The following is a 17,516-nucleotide window of genomic DNA, read 5'->3' on the forward strand; positions in this document are numbered from 1 at the left end:
TTGATTGTGTTGGGGGTGTTACTTGGAACTCTGACAGAAGGCACTTTACTAATGCATTGGGGGGGGAATAGGTATTGGGGCTGATTCATTTAACAGGATCCACTTAACAAATTCGTGTACAAATGTGATTGGCAGGCTCCATTCCATTTGTGACTCTAGGATTCTTATTCTTTCTTTCTTTCTTTCTTTCTTTCTTTCTTTCTTTCTTTCTTTCTTTCTTTCTTTCTTTCTTTCTTTCTTTATTCTTTATTCAAATTTCTATACCGCCCTTCTCCTTTCGGACTCAGGGCGGTGAACAGCCAAAAAATAAAACATTTTATATACAAAAGTTAAAATAAATTTAAAATAATTAAATAAATTTGGCCCATTAATTTAAAACATTCCAATTAAAAGCCATATCAAAATTATTAAAACCAATCATAAAATCAGGACAGCCCGGCTAACTGAAAAAAATAGGTTTTGAGAGCCCGACGAAAAGTCCGGAGGTCTGGGATCACTCGTATCTCTGGGGGTAGATTGTTCCAGAGGGTGGGTGCTACCACAGAGAAGGCTCTCCCCCTGGGGGTCGCCAGCCGACATTGCCTGGCCAACGGCACCCTGAGGAGGCCCTCTCTGTGGGAGCGAACTGGCCGGTGGGAGGCAATTGGTGGCAGGAGGCGGTCCCGTAGATACCCCGGCCCTAAGCCATGGAGCGCTTTAAAGGTGATCACCAGCACCTTGAAGCGCACCCGGAAGTCCACCGGGAGCCAATGTAGCTTGCGTAGGAGAGGAGTTACATGGGAGTGCCCTGTCACTCCCATAATCCCCTGCGCGGCCGCATTCTGCACCAGTTGGAGCCTCCGGGTGCACCCCAAGGGGAGCCCCATGTAGAGAGCATTACAATAGTCCAGACGAGATTCCCTATATATTGCAATTTCACAAAAATTGAGAAGGAAGTTCACTTGACTTTCTACACTTTGATCTTTTTCCCTAACCTGGTTATCGTTTTCATTTCCCTTTCCTTTGGAGGCTACAATGGGCGGGCAAATAAAGATTCTGAAGAGCCATTCCAAGTGACCCAGCGTGAAGACAGAATAAAGAAACGTACAGTAAAAATGGAAAAAGAAAATTATGAGAGAAAGCAGTCAAATAATTGGAGTTGGGAGAGTTCATCATCCACTGATCCTTCAGTGCAAGACCTTCTTGTCCAGCAAAGGAAAATAAGAAAGAAATATATTGGGAAAATGTAAAGCTAAATGTAAAGCTAATCAAAGCTAAATTGCTTGTAAATGAATTGTCTAACATCCCAGCCTTAGAGTCTTTCCCCTGTGCAAGTGGGTTTAGGATGAGGAGAAATTTGCCTAATTTTTACTTCAGAGTTATGATACCTTTCCAGTTTGATGATCTGTTAGCTGATAAATATGTATTAGAGGCTTTTGTAAACTTTTAATTAAGATCAGCCAAAATTATTAGTCAGGCTTTTCCCTACTTTTAGTAACATCTCTAACACCCACCCCGGATCATCCCAATGATGCCCTTGAAGTGATGTCCTGGTGCCTGGAGGCCGTGCGGATCTGGATGGGAAGAAACAGACTCAGACTCAACCCATCCAAGACCGAGTGGCTGTGGTTTCCGACATCCCAATATAGTCAGTTGGTGCCATCACTGACTATTGGGGGCGAGTCGTTGGCCCCCATGGATAGGGCTCGCAACTTGGGTGTCCTCCTGGACTCACGGCTGTCCTTAGAAGAGCATTTGACAACTGTGGCCGGGAGGACTTTTTATCAAGTCCGCCTGATTCGCCAGTTGCGTCCCTTTCTGGATTGGGACTCGTTACGTACGGTCACTCATGCCCTCGTCACCTCACGCCTGGACTACTGTAATGCTCTCTACATGGGGCTCCCCTTGAGGAGCACCCAGAGGCTCCACCTGGTCCAGAATGCGGCCGCGCGGGTGGTCATGGGAGCGATGTGGCGCTCCCATGTGACTCCCCTCCTGCGCGAGCTGCACTGGCTCCCGGTAGTCTTCCGGGTGCGCTTCAAGGTCTTGGTTACCACCTTTAAAGCGCTCCATGGCTTAGGACTAGGGTACTTATGGGACCACCTTCTGCCACCAGTAGCCTCTCACCGACCAGTACGCTCCCATAGAGAGGGGCTCCTCAGGGTGCCATCGGCCAAACAGTGTTGACTGGCAGTCCCCAGGCGGAGAGCCTTCTCTGTGGGGGCACCCGCCATCTGGAATGAGCTCCCCCCGGAGATACGGAGGATCCCAGATTTACGCACTTTCCGCTGCGCCCTCAAAACATTTTTATTTCAGCAGGCTGGTCTGGCTTGACTCTCCCTTTTTAAATTGGCTTTTAAGTTTTATATAAATTGGGTATTTTAAATTCATCTTGGGCCTAAAGTATTTAATATATTTTAAAATGGTTTTTTAATTTTTGTATGATGTATTTTATCTTGTGGCTGTTCACCCCTCTGCGTCCTTTGGGAGTAGGGTAGTATGTTGCATTTGTTTCCTGGAGGCTGGAGATGAGTGAAAGGAAAACATCCACGGATAGCAGAATCAACAGCAGAATCAACAGCAACTTTATTGAGCATCAGACATACTTTATATAGTTTCTAAGTTTCTTAGTTCTCACCTACTATGCATGTTACTTTATTATTGGTTAACAAATCTCCAAGGCACAATAATTGGTTAGTAATTACATCATTGGTTTTCATGAGAATATGGATGTATTCACACACAATGAAAGATACAATGAAAGCGGCAAATGTTGCAGGTTATACACTGTTTCACCCTGTGTCCTTGTACATGCTAGAAACACTGCTCAAAGATGAGAACTGCTGACGTTTGCAATTTCGTGTAACTGCATTTTCCAAAACCATACAGGTGAGCATTGTAATAACCCTACATTTCCTCGCTTTTTATTTTAATGAAGGAAAACGAGATTTATCAAGAGCACGCAATTGAATCACATTCAAAGTAGGTTGAGGTGACTTACGAAACATTGCAAAAAATGTAGGAATACATTGCATACAACAACAAAAAAAGTATAAGTAATGCAATTACAATTACACCATAGAAAAACAATTGTTTTAACCAAGCAATATCAGGTAACCAATTAGTTAGTCAAGCAAAAGGAGAAAATTCTTCATGTACATTATTTTGTATAGAAGCTTGTAAATTAACTAATTCATCTTCAATAGTCTTATTAAGTGAATGGAAATGTACAGCACATTGACCAACCAATGTACAAAATCCACCTTGACGAGCTAACAAATAGTCTATAGCAAAACGTTGTTGAATCAAATCTTGATTTAGTTCTTCAATTTCATTCTGCAAATCAGGAATAATTGCAGCAATAGCATTAATAGATTTCCTCAATCGACATGTTAGTCCCAGAATAGAATGTCTATTTCCTTGAGCCATTATTCCTGGATATGATCCCAAAGTAATAGTTCCAGTTATAGTTCCAGCTAAAGCACGTCCAAAAGTAGGCAATGAAGAAAGTTGAGTATCAATAATAACTTCATCAGAACATGTTGGTCCCAAGGCTGCACATCTCCTTTGAGTTGACAATCTATCAGAAACATCTATTTGTACAGGTAAAGACAAATATCCAATTGCAGCACATTGGTAGTTCTGAGGGTGTACATTTGTTGCATATTTATCAAAGAAAAACCACATAGCAGGATCTTTTAATTGCCATCCAGCACAGATTGATCCACTTGATCCTATATCAGAAACTTCAGTAGCTTGAAAAATAGGAAAATCATCAGGATACATATCAGGTATAAGATTATGACCCTGTGATGTTTCATTAAGATTACCCCATAACCAATATTTCTGAATACAATAACTATAATTCCCTACTTTGTCTAAAATACATTTAGCTTTCGAGTGATCAGACCATTTATTAAGCCAATTATGATGAGCATAACAACAAAAACATAAACCTCTAGTAAATTGATTAATATGAAGATACTTCCATTTAACTAAATTTAATTCATGTGGAGGAGTAGAAAATAACCAAGAAGAAGAAATATGTTGAAGTTGCGAAACAATAAAACATGAGATGAGTGAAAGGAAAACATCCACAGATAGCAGAAGAATTAATGAGATTAGGAATAAAAGCAACTTGACCAAGAGCCATAGGAGGTTCATAATATAAAGTTACATTACTACCATGAATCAAAAACATACATTGAGCATGACGAATCCAAAGATTAACACTAAGGGGAAAATCAAGAATTGCCTCAGAGTTAGCAGAAACTAGAGAGAGAAAACAAAAGAAAAAACAACACATAAGAAAGGACTTGTTGAATCGTTGTTGAACTTCAAATTGGTCCCAAGTCAAGAGTGGAGGATGTTGTGACTTGAGAGTTTTCATTCGTTTTTCCATGGTAAGGACGAACACAGCGGCCTGGAATCCACACAGCTTGTTTCGTTTGCAGATCTTCAATTGCAGCGTAACCATGACCCCAGGTTATAAGTTTAGTAGGTCCACGCCAGGCAGGATCAGGAAGTTGACGATAGAGTACTAAAGGTCGTGAAACAGGATCCTGAATATGAAAATGTAAATTGACTGGAATTTCTGAAAAGGAATCTAAAGATGTTAAATAATTCCATGTAAACGGTATACGGTATACCGTATACGGTATATAGTAAACGGTATACGGTATAGGTCCATGTAAACGGTATACGGTATAGGGCGGTATACAAATTAAAACAAATAAATAAATAAAATAAACAGAGCAATTGAAATCAAATTTTGAATCTTTCGCAAATTGAATGGACCAGATTCAGTTTTTATTAATTTAGTTAATGTAGCTTTGAATGTACGATGAGCTCGCTTAATGATAGCTTGCCCTTGAGAGTTGTAAGGAATTCCATGTATTAATTGAATGTTCCATTGTTGACAAAAAGAAGTAAATTCCTTACTAGTATATGGTGAACCATTGTCTGTTTTCAATTGAATTGGTCGGCCCATGACAGAAAAAGCAGAAAGACAGTGAGACATTGCATCAGAAGTGCGTTCATGTCTGGAGGCAGTGACCCATAAAAAGTGAGAATATGTGTCAATGATTGCATGTAAATAAGTGTATGGCTTAAAAGTAGCAAATTGTGTGACATCCATTTGCCAAATTTGGTTGGCTTTTGTTCCCCAAGGATTTACTCCCATAGGAAAAGGAACAGCAAATTGTTGACAAGAAGTACATCCTCGAGCAATATCACGAGCCTGGGAAATAGGAACAGAAAATTGTTTAGCCAAAGATTTAGCATTTTGATGAAAATATGAATGACTAGCAACAGGATCAGAAAAAAGAGTTGTGACATCTTTTAGAGTTTCATCAGCTTGTCGATTTCCTTCTGTCAAAGAATTTTGAAAAGGAGTGTGGCTCCTAATGTGCTCAACATATAAAGGAAAGACACGTTCTTCCAAAACATGTTTTAGAGATAAAAATAAAGACAAAAGATTGACATCAAGAGAAACAGAACAATAAGCATAAGGAAGAGATTGCATTGCAAGAAATACATATTTTGTATCAACAATCAAGTTAAGAGGCTGATCAGAAAATAATCTTAAAGCCAAAAATAACAGCTGCCAACTCAGAACGTTAGGCAGATGTCTGAGTGGAAGTGAATTTAGAAAACCATTGTTGACCATCTGTCCAAACCACAACACCACGAGTAGGTGATCCATCTGTGAATACTGTTAAAGCTTCATGAATAGGAGAATGAGTAAAAATAGAAGAAAATGAAAGATTTAATGTATTTGTAATAACTATTCTAGGATCTTTAGGTAAAGAATATTGAATATCACCAAGATATTGAGAAAAAGCAATTTGATATGAGTCAGAAACAGTCATTAAATGTTCATGTTCAAGTTTAGTACGAGTGAAAGCAATACCATCCAAATCATGACCTATTAATTGCAAAGATCTTTGTCGTGCTTTCATGATCAATTCTTCTAAAGCTTGTTGATAAGGAAAAATATTTCTAGGAGGAGAAGCAGACAAATTCAACCATTCATGAATATGAATCACTTTTTCATCTAAAAGAGAATAAAGACAACCAGTAGGTAGTGGTGAAGTAGGAAGAATTGCTAACCATAATTTAGTAGCTATAGAGACAATTCTATCAACATATCTCAGTTTAAGTTTATTTAGAATGTCCTGGAGACATTTCTTTTGCAAAGTGGTAAGAGACACCAGATCCTCAGGATGCTTAGAACCTTTTAACAAGGAAAAGAGAGGTAACATTTCTCCTGTAGAAATTTGAAAATATGGACGAGCCCAATTAATTATGCCTAAGAGTTTTTGCCATTGAACCAAGATATATGAAGATTGCACTTTAAGTTCAGGTAAGATAGGAATGGAAGAAGATTGTAAAACTTTAAACCCCAAATATGAATAAGGTTCAGTGCGTTGTATTTTTTCAGGAGCGATGTAAAGCCCTCTGCTGGCTACAACGGTAGTTAATGCTTGTAGTACTTGTTCTTCATCAAAATCTGGACCTGCTATTAAAATATCATCCATGTAGTGATAAACTAAAAAAAGAAGAAAATTGAGCACGAAAAGGTTGCAAAGCTTGATCCACAAAATATTGACGAATAGTAGGAGAATTGAGCATACCTTGTGGTAGAACAGACCAATGATATCGTTGTGTAGGTTGACTATTATTTAAAACAGGCACAGTGAAAGCAAATTTTTCTTTATCCTGCGACTGTAAAGGAATGGTGAAAAAACAATCTTTCAAATCTGCAACTAATAATTTATAAGATCGTGGGATTGAATTAGGATTAGGAAGACCACATTGTAAAGGCCCCATCGGTTGAATGCATTCATTTATTCTTCTAAGATCAGATAAAAAACGCCATTTTCCACTTTTCTTTTTTATAACAAACACAGGAGTGTTCCAGGGACTAGTGGAAGGTTCAATACGGCCAGCAGTCAATTGTTCCTGTACTAAAGAATGAAGAGCAATCAATTTTTCAGAAGATAAAAGCCATTCTCAATCCAAATAGGTGTAGAACAAAGCCATTTAAGAGGAAGTGCCATCCTCTAAAATCAAATGAGCATTAAGAAGAGAAAGAAGATCCCTGCCCCAAATATTAGTATGAATATCTAAAATGTAAAGATGTAAAGATACAGACTTACCAGCAGAAGTTGTGATGGCAATGGGATGAATGCTTTGCCAAGCAGTTGTAGACCCACCAATGCCCCACAAGGAATTAACATCACGTTTAGGCCATTGCACAGGCCACTGTAAAAGGGAGATGACAGTAACATCGGCACCTGTATCTAATAGACCTTGAAAAGATTGTTTATTAATATATAAAGTAAGAAGTGGTCTAAAAGAATTAATAGACTGAAGAAGTCCTATAGAATTAAGAGTTGAACCAAATCCAGAATTACCACGTTGTCCAGTACCTGGATTAGGTACCCTATAAGGAAGGAAAAGAAGTTGTGCAACAGAAGATCCTTTAGGAAGAAATTTTTAAAAAAAAACAAATTTATTTATATGCCGCCCTTCTCCGGAAACTCAAGGCGGCTTACAATGCGTTAAGCAATAGCCTTCATACTTTTGCATATTTATACAAAGTCAGCTTATTGCCCCCACAAACTGGGTCCTCAATTTACCTACCTTAGAAAGGATGGAAGGCTGAGTCAACCTTGAGCCTGGGGAGATTCGAACTAGCAGTAATTGCAGGCAGCTGAATGTTAATAACAGTGCTTTAGTCTGCTGCGCCACCAGGCTCAAATTGTGGAATATTTACTCAAATTTGCATAAGAATCACTCCAGTGTAATCAGAATCAAATAACTCCTGGAACTCCAAAACATCCTAATTTATGAGCAGAAAAACGTGGTAAAATAATACCAACTAATCCAGAAGGGAGAGGACCAGTGTATTGAGAAGAAACAAGTTTAACTTCTAAAGGAAATTTAAAATCCAAATCTTCTTGAGTAATTAAATCGATCCCAGCGCTACCTGTTGTGGCTAAGGATGCACAAGAGAGGGAGGAGGAGGAAGGGGGAGAAGATTTACGGGAAAGGCACGCTTTTGTTTCTGGGTGGGTGCCACACCCACTTGCAACTTTCCCGAACGAAAACGACACTGATTAGCCCAATGAAAACCTTTCTTACAAATAGGACATTTCTTTGTAGGACGATCGCCACCAGTAGATGGCGTTGAACGACAATCTTTCTGGAAATGACCTACTTTTCCACATTTGAAACAATTCCCCACAGGCCTTGTTCCTTTCTGAATTGCAGCAGCTAATAAACGCATGTTATATGATTGAGATCCAATATCCTGGCAAACACGTAACATGTCTGCTAAAGTATATTGATTTGTAGCTTTTAAAGGTCGGAGAGCACGTTTACAGTCTACATTAGCATTTTCAATAGCCAATTGACGCAGTAATTCTGCTGCTGCTTCCTGGTTATCCAATTGTCGATGTAAAGCTTTTGAAAGTCTTTCTACAAAATCAGCATAAGGCTCAGTTGCTCCCTGGTGTATGTTAGAAAAACTAATTTTAGGCTCACCAGCTTGTGGAACTTTTAAAAAAGCTCTAAAGGCACACTCAGAAACTACAGCTAATGTAGCAGGAGGAAGAACAAGCTGTGTAGGAATAGTTGCAAATTGACCTGATCCAAATAACTGTTCTACTGTGTAAGCACCACCACCCCTTAAAGCAGCTGCATGAGAATGATGCAAATATTCACTTTCCCAAACCACATATTGCATCGGAGTTAAAATCATGCGAAACAATTGCTTCCAATCTTGAGGTACCATAGTATACCCGTTCTTAATTCCCTCTAAAAGACCTCTAGTAAAATTTCCAGTAACTCCATAATCAGAAATAGCCTTCTTTAACTCCCGTAAAATTTGAAATGGCAAACCTTCTGGTCCAGCTTGTGGTCCTTGTTGATATTGCCCTGGACATACTGATAACAATTCAGCTAACTCTTCCCCAGAAATAGCAACATCCGTCTTACAATTTTCCACCATCTTTTGAAAAGAAGACTTTGGAACAATATTAGGAGGAGACTTTGGTTCAATGTCAGAAGAAGCAGAAGGAGCAGAAGGTATTAATACAGGCACAGAAGGAATTATTATAGCCTTAGAATCAGGAGACAAAACTTCCTTTTCAGACAGCGGAGGACATATCACATTAGTAGTATGTTGAAGAGAGGGAGGTGTTAAAAGAGAAGAAACCTTCTCTTCCTTCTGACCAAACATTTCTATAGCATGTCTACATAGCTGCCAAGCATGCAAAATATCTACCTCTGGACTTATCTTAGAATGCAAAACCTTGCCAACTTTTTCCCAATCTGACAATTTTAAAGAACCCCTATCAGGATAGAATGAACAAGTTAAGGCAATTTCTCGTACCAGCCGATAAAGAGCCTTCTGTGAGACAGACAATTCAGACTTCTTAAGAAGATACACCAAATCATCAACATGCTTCCGTTGCCCTTGAGAAAGCGAAGGTCCCATACTTACAGAAACCTTTAAAGAGATAAGGTTGAGAAGCCCAAAGGCTGACAACGCGTCTGTCCTTGCCGGACGAAGTATGAGTCCCTGTTCCAGGCGCCAAATGTTGCATTTGTTTCCCGGAAGCTGGAGATGAGTGAAAGGAAAACATCCACGGATAGCAGAATCAACAGCAGAATCAACAGCAACTTTATTGAGCATCAGACATACTTTATATAGTTTCTAAGTTTCTTAGTTCTCACCTACTATGCGTGTTACTTTATTATTGGTTAACAAATCTCCAAGGCACAATAATTGGTTAGTAATTACATCATTGGTTTTCATGAGAATATGCATGTATTCACACACAATGAAAGATACAACGAAAGCGGCAAATGTTGCAGGTTATACACTGTTTCACCCTGTGTCCTTGTACAGGCTAGAAACACTGCTCAAAGATGAGAATTGCTGACGTTTGCAATTTCGTGTAACTGCATTTTCCAAAACCATACAGATGAGCATTGTAATAACCCTACAGCAGTATATAAATAAAATAAAATAAAATAAAATAAAATAATAAAATAAAATAAAATAAAATAAACACTTTTCTGCACAAGTGTGAAGGGTTAACTGCAATGGCTGAGAACAGGTGTCTAAGAAACCTCGCAAAGTAGCCCTTGCAAAAATCAAGGAAAGTGACCTGATAGCTTGAGCAGCGGTTAGAGGCGTCCAGAGAAGGCCTGGAGGTAAACAAAGTTTATTATTAGAGAGCTCACCAGCTGGGAACTCTGGGACATGCACTCCAATGACTCTGGAACGCTTCTGGTGGAAAAGAGTACTCAGCCTGGATGAATGGGAAAGGGAGTGACCTTATAGTCATCTGAAGGTCATCTACCGTCTGGAATGAGCTCCCCCCAGAGATACAGAGGATTCCGGATCTGCGCACCTTCCGCCGCGCTGTGAAGACTTTTTTATTCCATCAAGCGGGCTTGGCCTAATCTCCTCCCTCTTTTAATATGTAAATTTTAATCTGTTTTTAAATTATTGGGGTGTTTTAATCTGTCTGGGCCAAAATGATTTAATTTGATTTTATCTGGTTTTAAATTTTGTGTATTTATGTATTTTATTGCTTGGCTGTTCGCCGCCCTGAGTCCTTCGGGAGTAGGGCGGTATACAAATCAAATAAACTCAAATAAACTAAACTAAGGCAGCCAAAATATTTGGTCTACAGTGGTTGTGTTTACAGGACAACATTTCCATAGTTAGCCAGAGTCATTTTAACTCACAGGCTATACAGGAGTGATAATATGGTCAGCTGGTCTGTCATTCACACAGTGTACTTAGATTGATCACTGAATCAACTAACCAAACTGTTATGGAATGAAGGGACGAAACAACATTCCTGGTCAGACAGAGACAGAATTTATTTGCAAAAGTTCAGTGCATTTTGATTCTCGCAAAACTGAACAAAGGATGTTCTGATTCCATGGTTTTTATACATTTCTAAGACAAAGGATTCAATGATCTCATACACTTTCCCTATATGGTCACATAAATTTGTTAATTACATTATACTTTACCATCCGTTTCCCCATATATGGTTAATCATTGCTTTCTAGTTTACAACTTTTCCTTAGGTGCTCTCAGTTGCTAATGGGAGAGTTACTACTGTCCTTGGGTAAATTTATTGGATTAAGTAACTCTTTGTAACATATAGGTCTTTGTGTCATTCACAGTGAGGTCACTCAGATGTTTTTCCATATGGCAGTCCTTTCTGTGACATCTAGGTCTCAGAAGATATATTACCACTTAAAGGGGTTTAACTGTTTGTTAATGTAATTTCCAACAAGCACTTTCCTCTCTTATAATAATGTGAATAGAGAGGGTCTCTCAGAGTTCATGTATCCAAGCACGTCTTCCCCTTATAATAATGTGAATAGAAAGGGTCCCCCAGAGCCCATATATCTGACTCTGTATGATTCCTGTTTTATTCACATTATTTCTTTTATGTACATTATTCTTTATTTGCTATTTACCTCAAAACAAGCTAGGTTCCCCTTGTACAACTCACTAAATCCTTCAAAAATATCAAGATTGAGACTAATCAAGTTTAAAACATGGTAAGAATGATAGGATTAAGCAAAATGCATGAACGCAGCTTCTGCCAAGGTAAATAGTAGGAAAGGTAAATAGAACCCACCCCTGCTGCAGAGTGCTCCTGGGGGCTGGGGAGGGCAAAAACGCAATGCATGGCGGATTCCGGAGGCCAAAAACGGCCCAGTTTTTTGCAAAAACGCGGGTGTTTTTGCCCTCCCCAGCCACAGGAGCACTCTGCAGGCTCCCAAAGCATCTGCACACCCTGTTGTTGTGAAAAACGGGCCCATTTTTCACAAAAACGGGACGCGGGGGCGGGGCTTTGGGAGGCCAAAAATGATTATATTCGGTGTATTCTGCTGCGCCACCAAGAGCCTTGGTGTCGCAGCAGATTAAAGTGGTGTTAAGTGATACCAGCTGCCTGCAATTACTGCAAATTCGAATCTCACCAGGCTCAAGGTTGACTCAGCCTTCCATCCTTTCGAGGTAGGTAAAACAAGGACCCAGATTGTGGGGGCAATAAGCTGACTTTGTATAAAAAAAAACACCGCTGGGGGGGGGCGAAAGCCCTACTAAGCAGGTATATACAAAAGTATGGAGGCTATTGCTTAAACGCATTGTAAGCCGCCCTGAGTCTCCGGAGAAGGGCGGCATATAAATTGAACCAATAAATATAAGATGCACCAACATTTCCACCCCCTTTGGGGGGGGAAGTGTGTCTTATACTCCGAAAAGTATGGTAGTTAATGTAGTATTACTTGGCAGCTACCAAGTAATTGGTTGCATTGTCTGAGTGTGCGACTCATGTACTTTTCTAAACAATCAGAAAATTATTTCAAAAAGTGTGGAAAGAGCTTCAGGATGAAAATTTCCTCTCTCACAAAAGCGGGCAAAATGACCCAAAGCCCCTGAAATGCAGGAGCAAAAGATTTTTCAAGCTTTAGGGCCATATTTTGCTTTCCTATGGTGAGCTAAAGACGAGGACAAAGTATACATTGGACCAGTGGTGAAATCCAATTTTTTTTACTACCAGTTCTGTGGGTGTGGCTTGGTGGGTGTGGTGTGGCTTGGTGGGCGTGGCAGGGGAAGGATACTGCAAAATCTCCATTCCCACCCCACTCTGGGGCCAGCCAGAGGTGATATTTGCCGGTTCTCTGAACCGCTCAAAATTTCCACTGCCGATTCTCTGAACTGCTCAAAATTTCCGCTACCAGTTCTCCAGAACCTGTCAGAACCTGCTGGATTTCACCCTGGTCCTAAGGCTTGATTTCACCCAGTCTATATGTGTACTTTTGGTTTTTCTTGTCCATAAAGGGGAAGGGTTTCATCTGAATTCCCCATAAAAATCCGCTCAGGATGCACTTGATTCTATTTGTCCATATCTCATCTTGAAGAACTTTCTCTGAATCTTGAATTCTCAAGACCCTGCTTTGGCTTTAGAGAGTAACTGAGGCTACTTGGAGGTATTTCTGTGTGCTCAGGGGAGGGGTGAAATGCTCCCGGTTCGGACCGGATCGCCCAATCTGATAGAAATGGAGGCGGGTGGTTCAGAGAACCGGTAGCAAAAATCCCTGCCCCTCCCCATTGTCTAGCTGAGTCACGCAATCATCAGAGGCTTTTTTAAAAAATTTTTAAAAGCTTTTTTTCTACAGCCTCTGGCTGAAAAAATGCTTTTTAAAGTAAAAAAAAATGATTGCGCGGCTTTGTTGCAGGAAAAGAAACGGGACCAGGCCAAGCTCTTCAATGCAGGAAAGAGTTTATTGTGCACGGTTCAAACAGCCCAAAGGCAAACAAAAGTTTGAACACCGAGGGATCCTTCATGACTGTCACTGCGTTCTTTTATTTACCAGCTGAGCTCATCATTTCTGGACTGTCAGACCTTCCGTAGCTTGCCAACTTCTTATCAGTAAGCTACGTGTATCCGCATTCTTTCACTTGCTTCACACTCTTTTTTTCCTTTTTGTTCTCTTGCCAGAAGGTACCGGGTGCTGAGAAAAGCAGCTGGCACGAACTATATTCAAAATGTAACAATTACTTTTTCTTAGTTAGTGAGATGTTTTATTTTCTTTTTACCAATAAAAGAGTTTTATTAGAGAATACTTCTTCGGGTTTTATTTCAGAATATTGCAACTTGGAGAAAGCCACGGTCCATCCTCTAATTAATCAGGGTGATTGTCCCAGAGCCAAAAATGGGATTAATCAAAACCCTGACAATGACAAGTATTTATACAATCCAATTGCATATGCATATCAGGGAGCATTACATTTAAGACGTAAGAACTAACCTCCATCAGTTTGCAAGGATCAAAGAGGAGAGGAAATAATAAACACCCACTAACACATTCATGTTCTCTGGTCAGTGTCTCAAGACAATACATAAGAAGATAAGGGACTGAAAGACACCTCAAGGGTAATAAAGGAAGCAGCATTTGTTATCTGGGGATATACATGACATTTAGGGTACAGTAAACAGTGAGTAACAGGATGCATTTGTTTTGGGTCATTTTACCCTTTTACAGATAAGTACCTCCGTCAAATACCTTCGTCAATCCAGCAACCTTTTATCGGCACGGAAGAGGAATTTCAGCCTTGGCCAAAGTTTTAGGACATTAATATTCGAAGTTTAGCCAATATCAGAATTTGGTCTGCCTCAGCTTAGCTGGGATCATCAGAGGCTTTTAAAAGTATTTTTTTACAAAAATGGCTTTAAAAGAAAAAAAAAGTTAGCCATGCCCACTCAGTCATATTACACCCCCCCCACCAGGCCACACCCACAGAACCTGTAGTAACAAATTTTACATTTCACCACTGGTCTCAAGAGTCACCCGAGTAGTGCAAATGTGTGTGGAGTATGTTTTCTGCCCTGTGTCCCTTCACTACTGAAGATAGGCACAGGTTTTTGGGAATGAGTCTGTGTTATCTGCATCAACATACCCCCCCCCCCAAAAAAAATTACTACAAGACGGAACCATGAGCAATAGCTGGAATTAATCAGGGAGAAAACCAATCTAGGACTAAGGAAGATTTCCTGACTGAGATGAGATGGAAATAAGGTAAATAAGAGAAGATAAAAGGTGAATAAAAGAAATAATCATTCCAAGTCAGGTATATAAAGTCAGATCAAATCCTATGAACTCTAAGCAACCTTTGAATGAACTCATCTATTCACTTAAGGATACGTGCTGGCTAAAGGCAGCTGGACTTCCTTATTAGTAAAATATATCTTCTGATGAGGCTCAACTGTCATCCAGCAGAAAAGTTAAGAGTGGAGTTTCGTGAATAGAACTAAGTAATTAGTTCATGGATGTCCCCATAATCACTTGACCTATGGCCCTGTGTCAAACCCTCTGATTCTATACATCTTCTTAACAGAATCAAATGTGAACATCTGGACGGATACAGGGGATGAAAAAGGTTATTTATTGTTTAAAAGTATAGTCATAATTTCTGCATTTAAACATTACAGCACTTAAAGAACAGTTGTAAAACATAAAGTGATGGGTTAGTTAAAGTTGTAATGGTTTAATCATGGAGTAGTGAAAATGTGTAGCCAAAATAATTGTATTAAGTAGTAGGTAATAGTTTGATAATTAGTAAAGTGTAATGTAAGTGAAATGTATTTTTAATGTAACCATATATGGAAGCCGGAAAAGGCTCATGGAACTCTTTGTCTTGAAAACATATTTAAGTAATAGAATAATGACCAGTCTTTGTTCAGGTTGCAACAATCAAACATAGCCCTGAATCTTGCGCAAATAAACAGATCTGTTTGACCCAGGAATGTGCTTCAGCTCCTTATTTCTACAACAGAGAGACTAATTAATCAATGGGATGATTGCAGAGGTGGGTTTCAGGAGGTTCTGACCAGTTCTGGAGAACCGGTAGTGAAAATTCTGACTGGCCCCGCCCCCGTCTATTCTCTGCCTCCCAAGTCCCAGCTGATCGGAAGGAAATGGAGATTTTACAGTATCCTTCCCCTGCCATGCCCACCAAGCCATGCCACGCCCACCAAGCCACACCCATCAGAACCGGTAGTAAAAAAATTTGAAACCCATCACTGGATGATTGTCTCCAGAAGTTGTGGGTGCTTCATTATTGGAGGTTTTTAATAGGAAGTTGGACAGTAGCCAGACACGCAATAGAGAATATAAGTATAGAACAAAGACAGGGTGTAATTACATATAAAGAAATTCTTAATACAGAGAGAGGTATATTGAAGTTAAAGCCCTTGAGGGTATTAAAGGAAGAAAGGGTAATTCAAACTTGGTTTCAGTATGTACTGTTGTAGAAAGAGAGGACTGAACAACATTCCTAGGTCAGCCAGAGACAGTTTATTGCGCAGTTTCAGAACCAGATTTGTATCTGCAATTCTGAACCAAGAAAAGCTCTGATACAACTGCTTTTATACATTTCCAAGACAAAGGATTTCGGTGAGCACAGCAGTTTTCCATATATGGTTAACATACATTTGTTACATGATAATTGACACTTTCTAATTATTAAATTCCTTCATCATTTTCTAGTTCATAAGATTATGTTTAGCCAAACAACACTCCTTAGTCCTGTGTCCGCTGATGCGTAGATTTATGGCTTGCCTTTGATAATGAGTAACTTTTTGTTTCTTATGGATGTCCTTGCATCCTTGACAGCTAGGCCCCTCAGAAGATATATATATTACCAAGATGGAATTTAGCTGACAGTGTAATCTCTAAACAAGCACTTTTCTTTCTTATAATAATGTGAATAGAGAGGGTCCTCCAGTGTTCATATAGCTGACCCTATACCATTCACCTCATTCACATTAGTACAATTACAAGCCAGATGGAGAAAAGACCAGAACATTGGTATTACACAAAGTGAGGAAAATTTGGTAAAACAAATTAGAGACCAGAGTCAAATGCATATAAAAAGGTTGTATAATATATTGATAGAATTAGACTCGGAAACAGAATTAGTTAAGGATTGTATGATAAAATGGGCACAAAACTTTGAACAACCAATAATGATGGAAACATGGAAAAAAATATGGGTAAGAAATGTAAAATTTACACAAGCGCAAAACCTGAGAGAAAACGTTTACAAAATATTTTACAGATGGCATTTAGATCCCCAAAAGTTAGCTTGTATGTATCTGAATTTACAATCTAAATGTTGGGGATGTGACTGTGATGATGCTACTTATTTTCATGTATGGTGGACTTATAAAAAGGTTAAAGCATTTTGGATAAAAATTTCATGGATTATTCAAAATATTTTTAAAAAGAGGATAAAGTTTACTCCACAGTTGTTTTTGTTCGGTATAATCACGGATTGTACGGTTATAGAGACTAACTTGATCCTGAACCTAATAACTGTAGCAAGATTGTTGGTGGCGCAGTATTGGAAGAAGGAAGATTTGCCTACTATTCAAGAATGGGCACTAAAAGTAGCAAACTTAGCAGAGATGGCAAAAATTTCAGCGTATTTGAAGGACTATTCAAATGAGAAATACATGAGGGAATGGAGAAGATGGATAGATTATATTCAAAGTAAATATCGGACTAAAAAATTTCAGATAGCTTATGAATAAATAGAAAGATGTTACTGTGTAATTAAATTAAGTTTGGTAAACAGAGAGTTAAAGCATTAGAGGGATGTAAGAGGCTATAGTTAATTAGACTATGTTAGATTATGATTGTTGAATGTTATACCCTGTATTTTGCTCCGGGAAGTAGGGAGGGTGGAGGGTGGAGGGTGGGAAGGGGAGAGTTGGGGAGGGGGGAGGGAAGGGGGAGATATATAGGTAAACTTTTTAAAAACTTTTCAATAAAAAAAAGAGGAAGTTGGACAACCATTTGTCAGAAAGGGGTTGGACGAGAAGACCTCTAAAGTCCCATCCAACTCTGATAATTCTGTTTTTGGTGTGTATGTGTAAAAAAACTTCAGTGATATTCCTTTGCATTTTAATTTGGATGTATCCTAA

At 39.2% G+C, this 17,516-nt stretch overlaps 1 protein-coding gene across 1 annotated transcript; it reads right to left on the reverse strand.

Annotated features, from left to right (window-relative positions):
* Positions 1 to 3,013: 3,013 nt before the first annotated feature.
* On the reverse strand, positions 3,014 to 4,598 carry LOC148116086 (uncharacterized). The gene is made up of 2 exons (XM_087884944.1): positions 4,093 to 4,598; positions 3,014 to 4,058 (listed from the first exon to the last, which is right to left on the reverse strand). The coding sequence occupies exons 1-2, from the start codon at positions 4,454 to 4,456 to the stop codon at positions 3,109 to 3,111; spliced, it is 1,314 nt and encodes a 437-aa protein (XP_087741070.1). The 5' UTR covers positions 4,457 to 4,598; the 3' UTR covers positions 3,014 to 3,108.
* Positions 4,599 to 17,516: the final 12,918 nt, after the last annotated feature.

Source organism: Pantherophis guttatus, chromosome 2 (assembly GCF_059756535.1).
Source record: "Pantherophis guttatus breed Tessera chromosome 2, ASM5975653v1, whole genome shotgun sequence".
NCBI lineage: Eukaryota > Metazoa > Chordata > Lepidosauria > Squamata > Colubridae > Pantherophis > Pantherophis guttatus.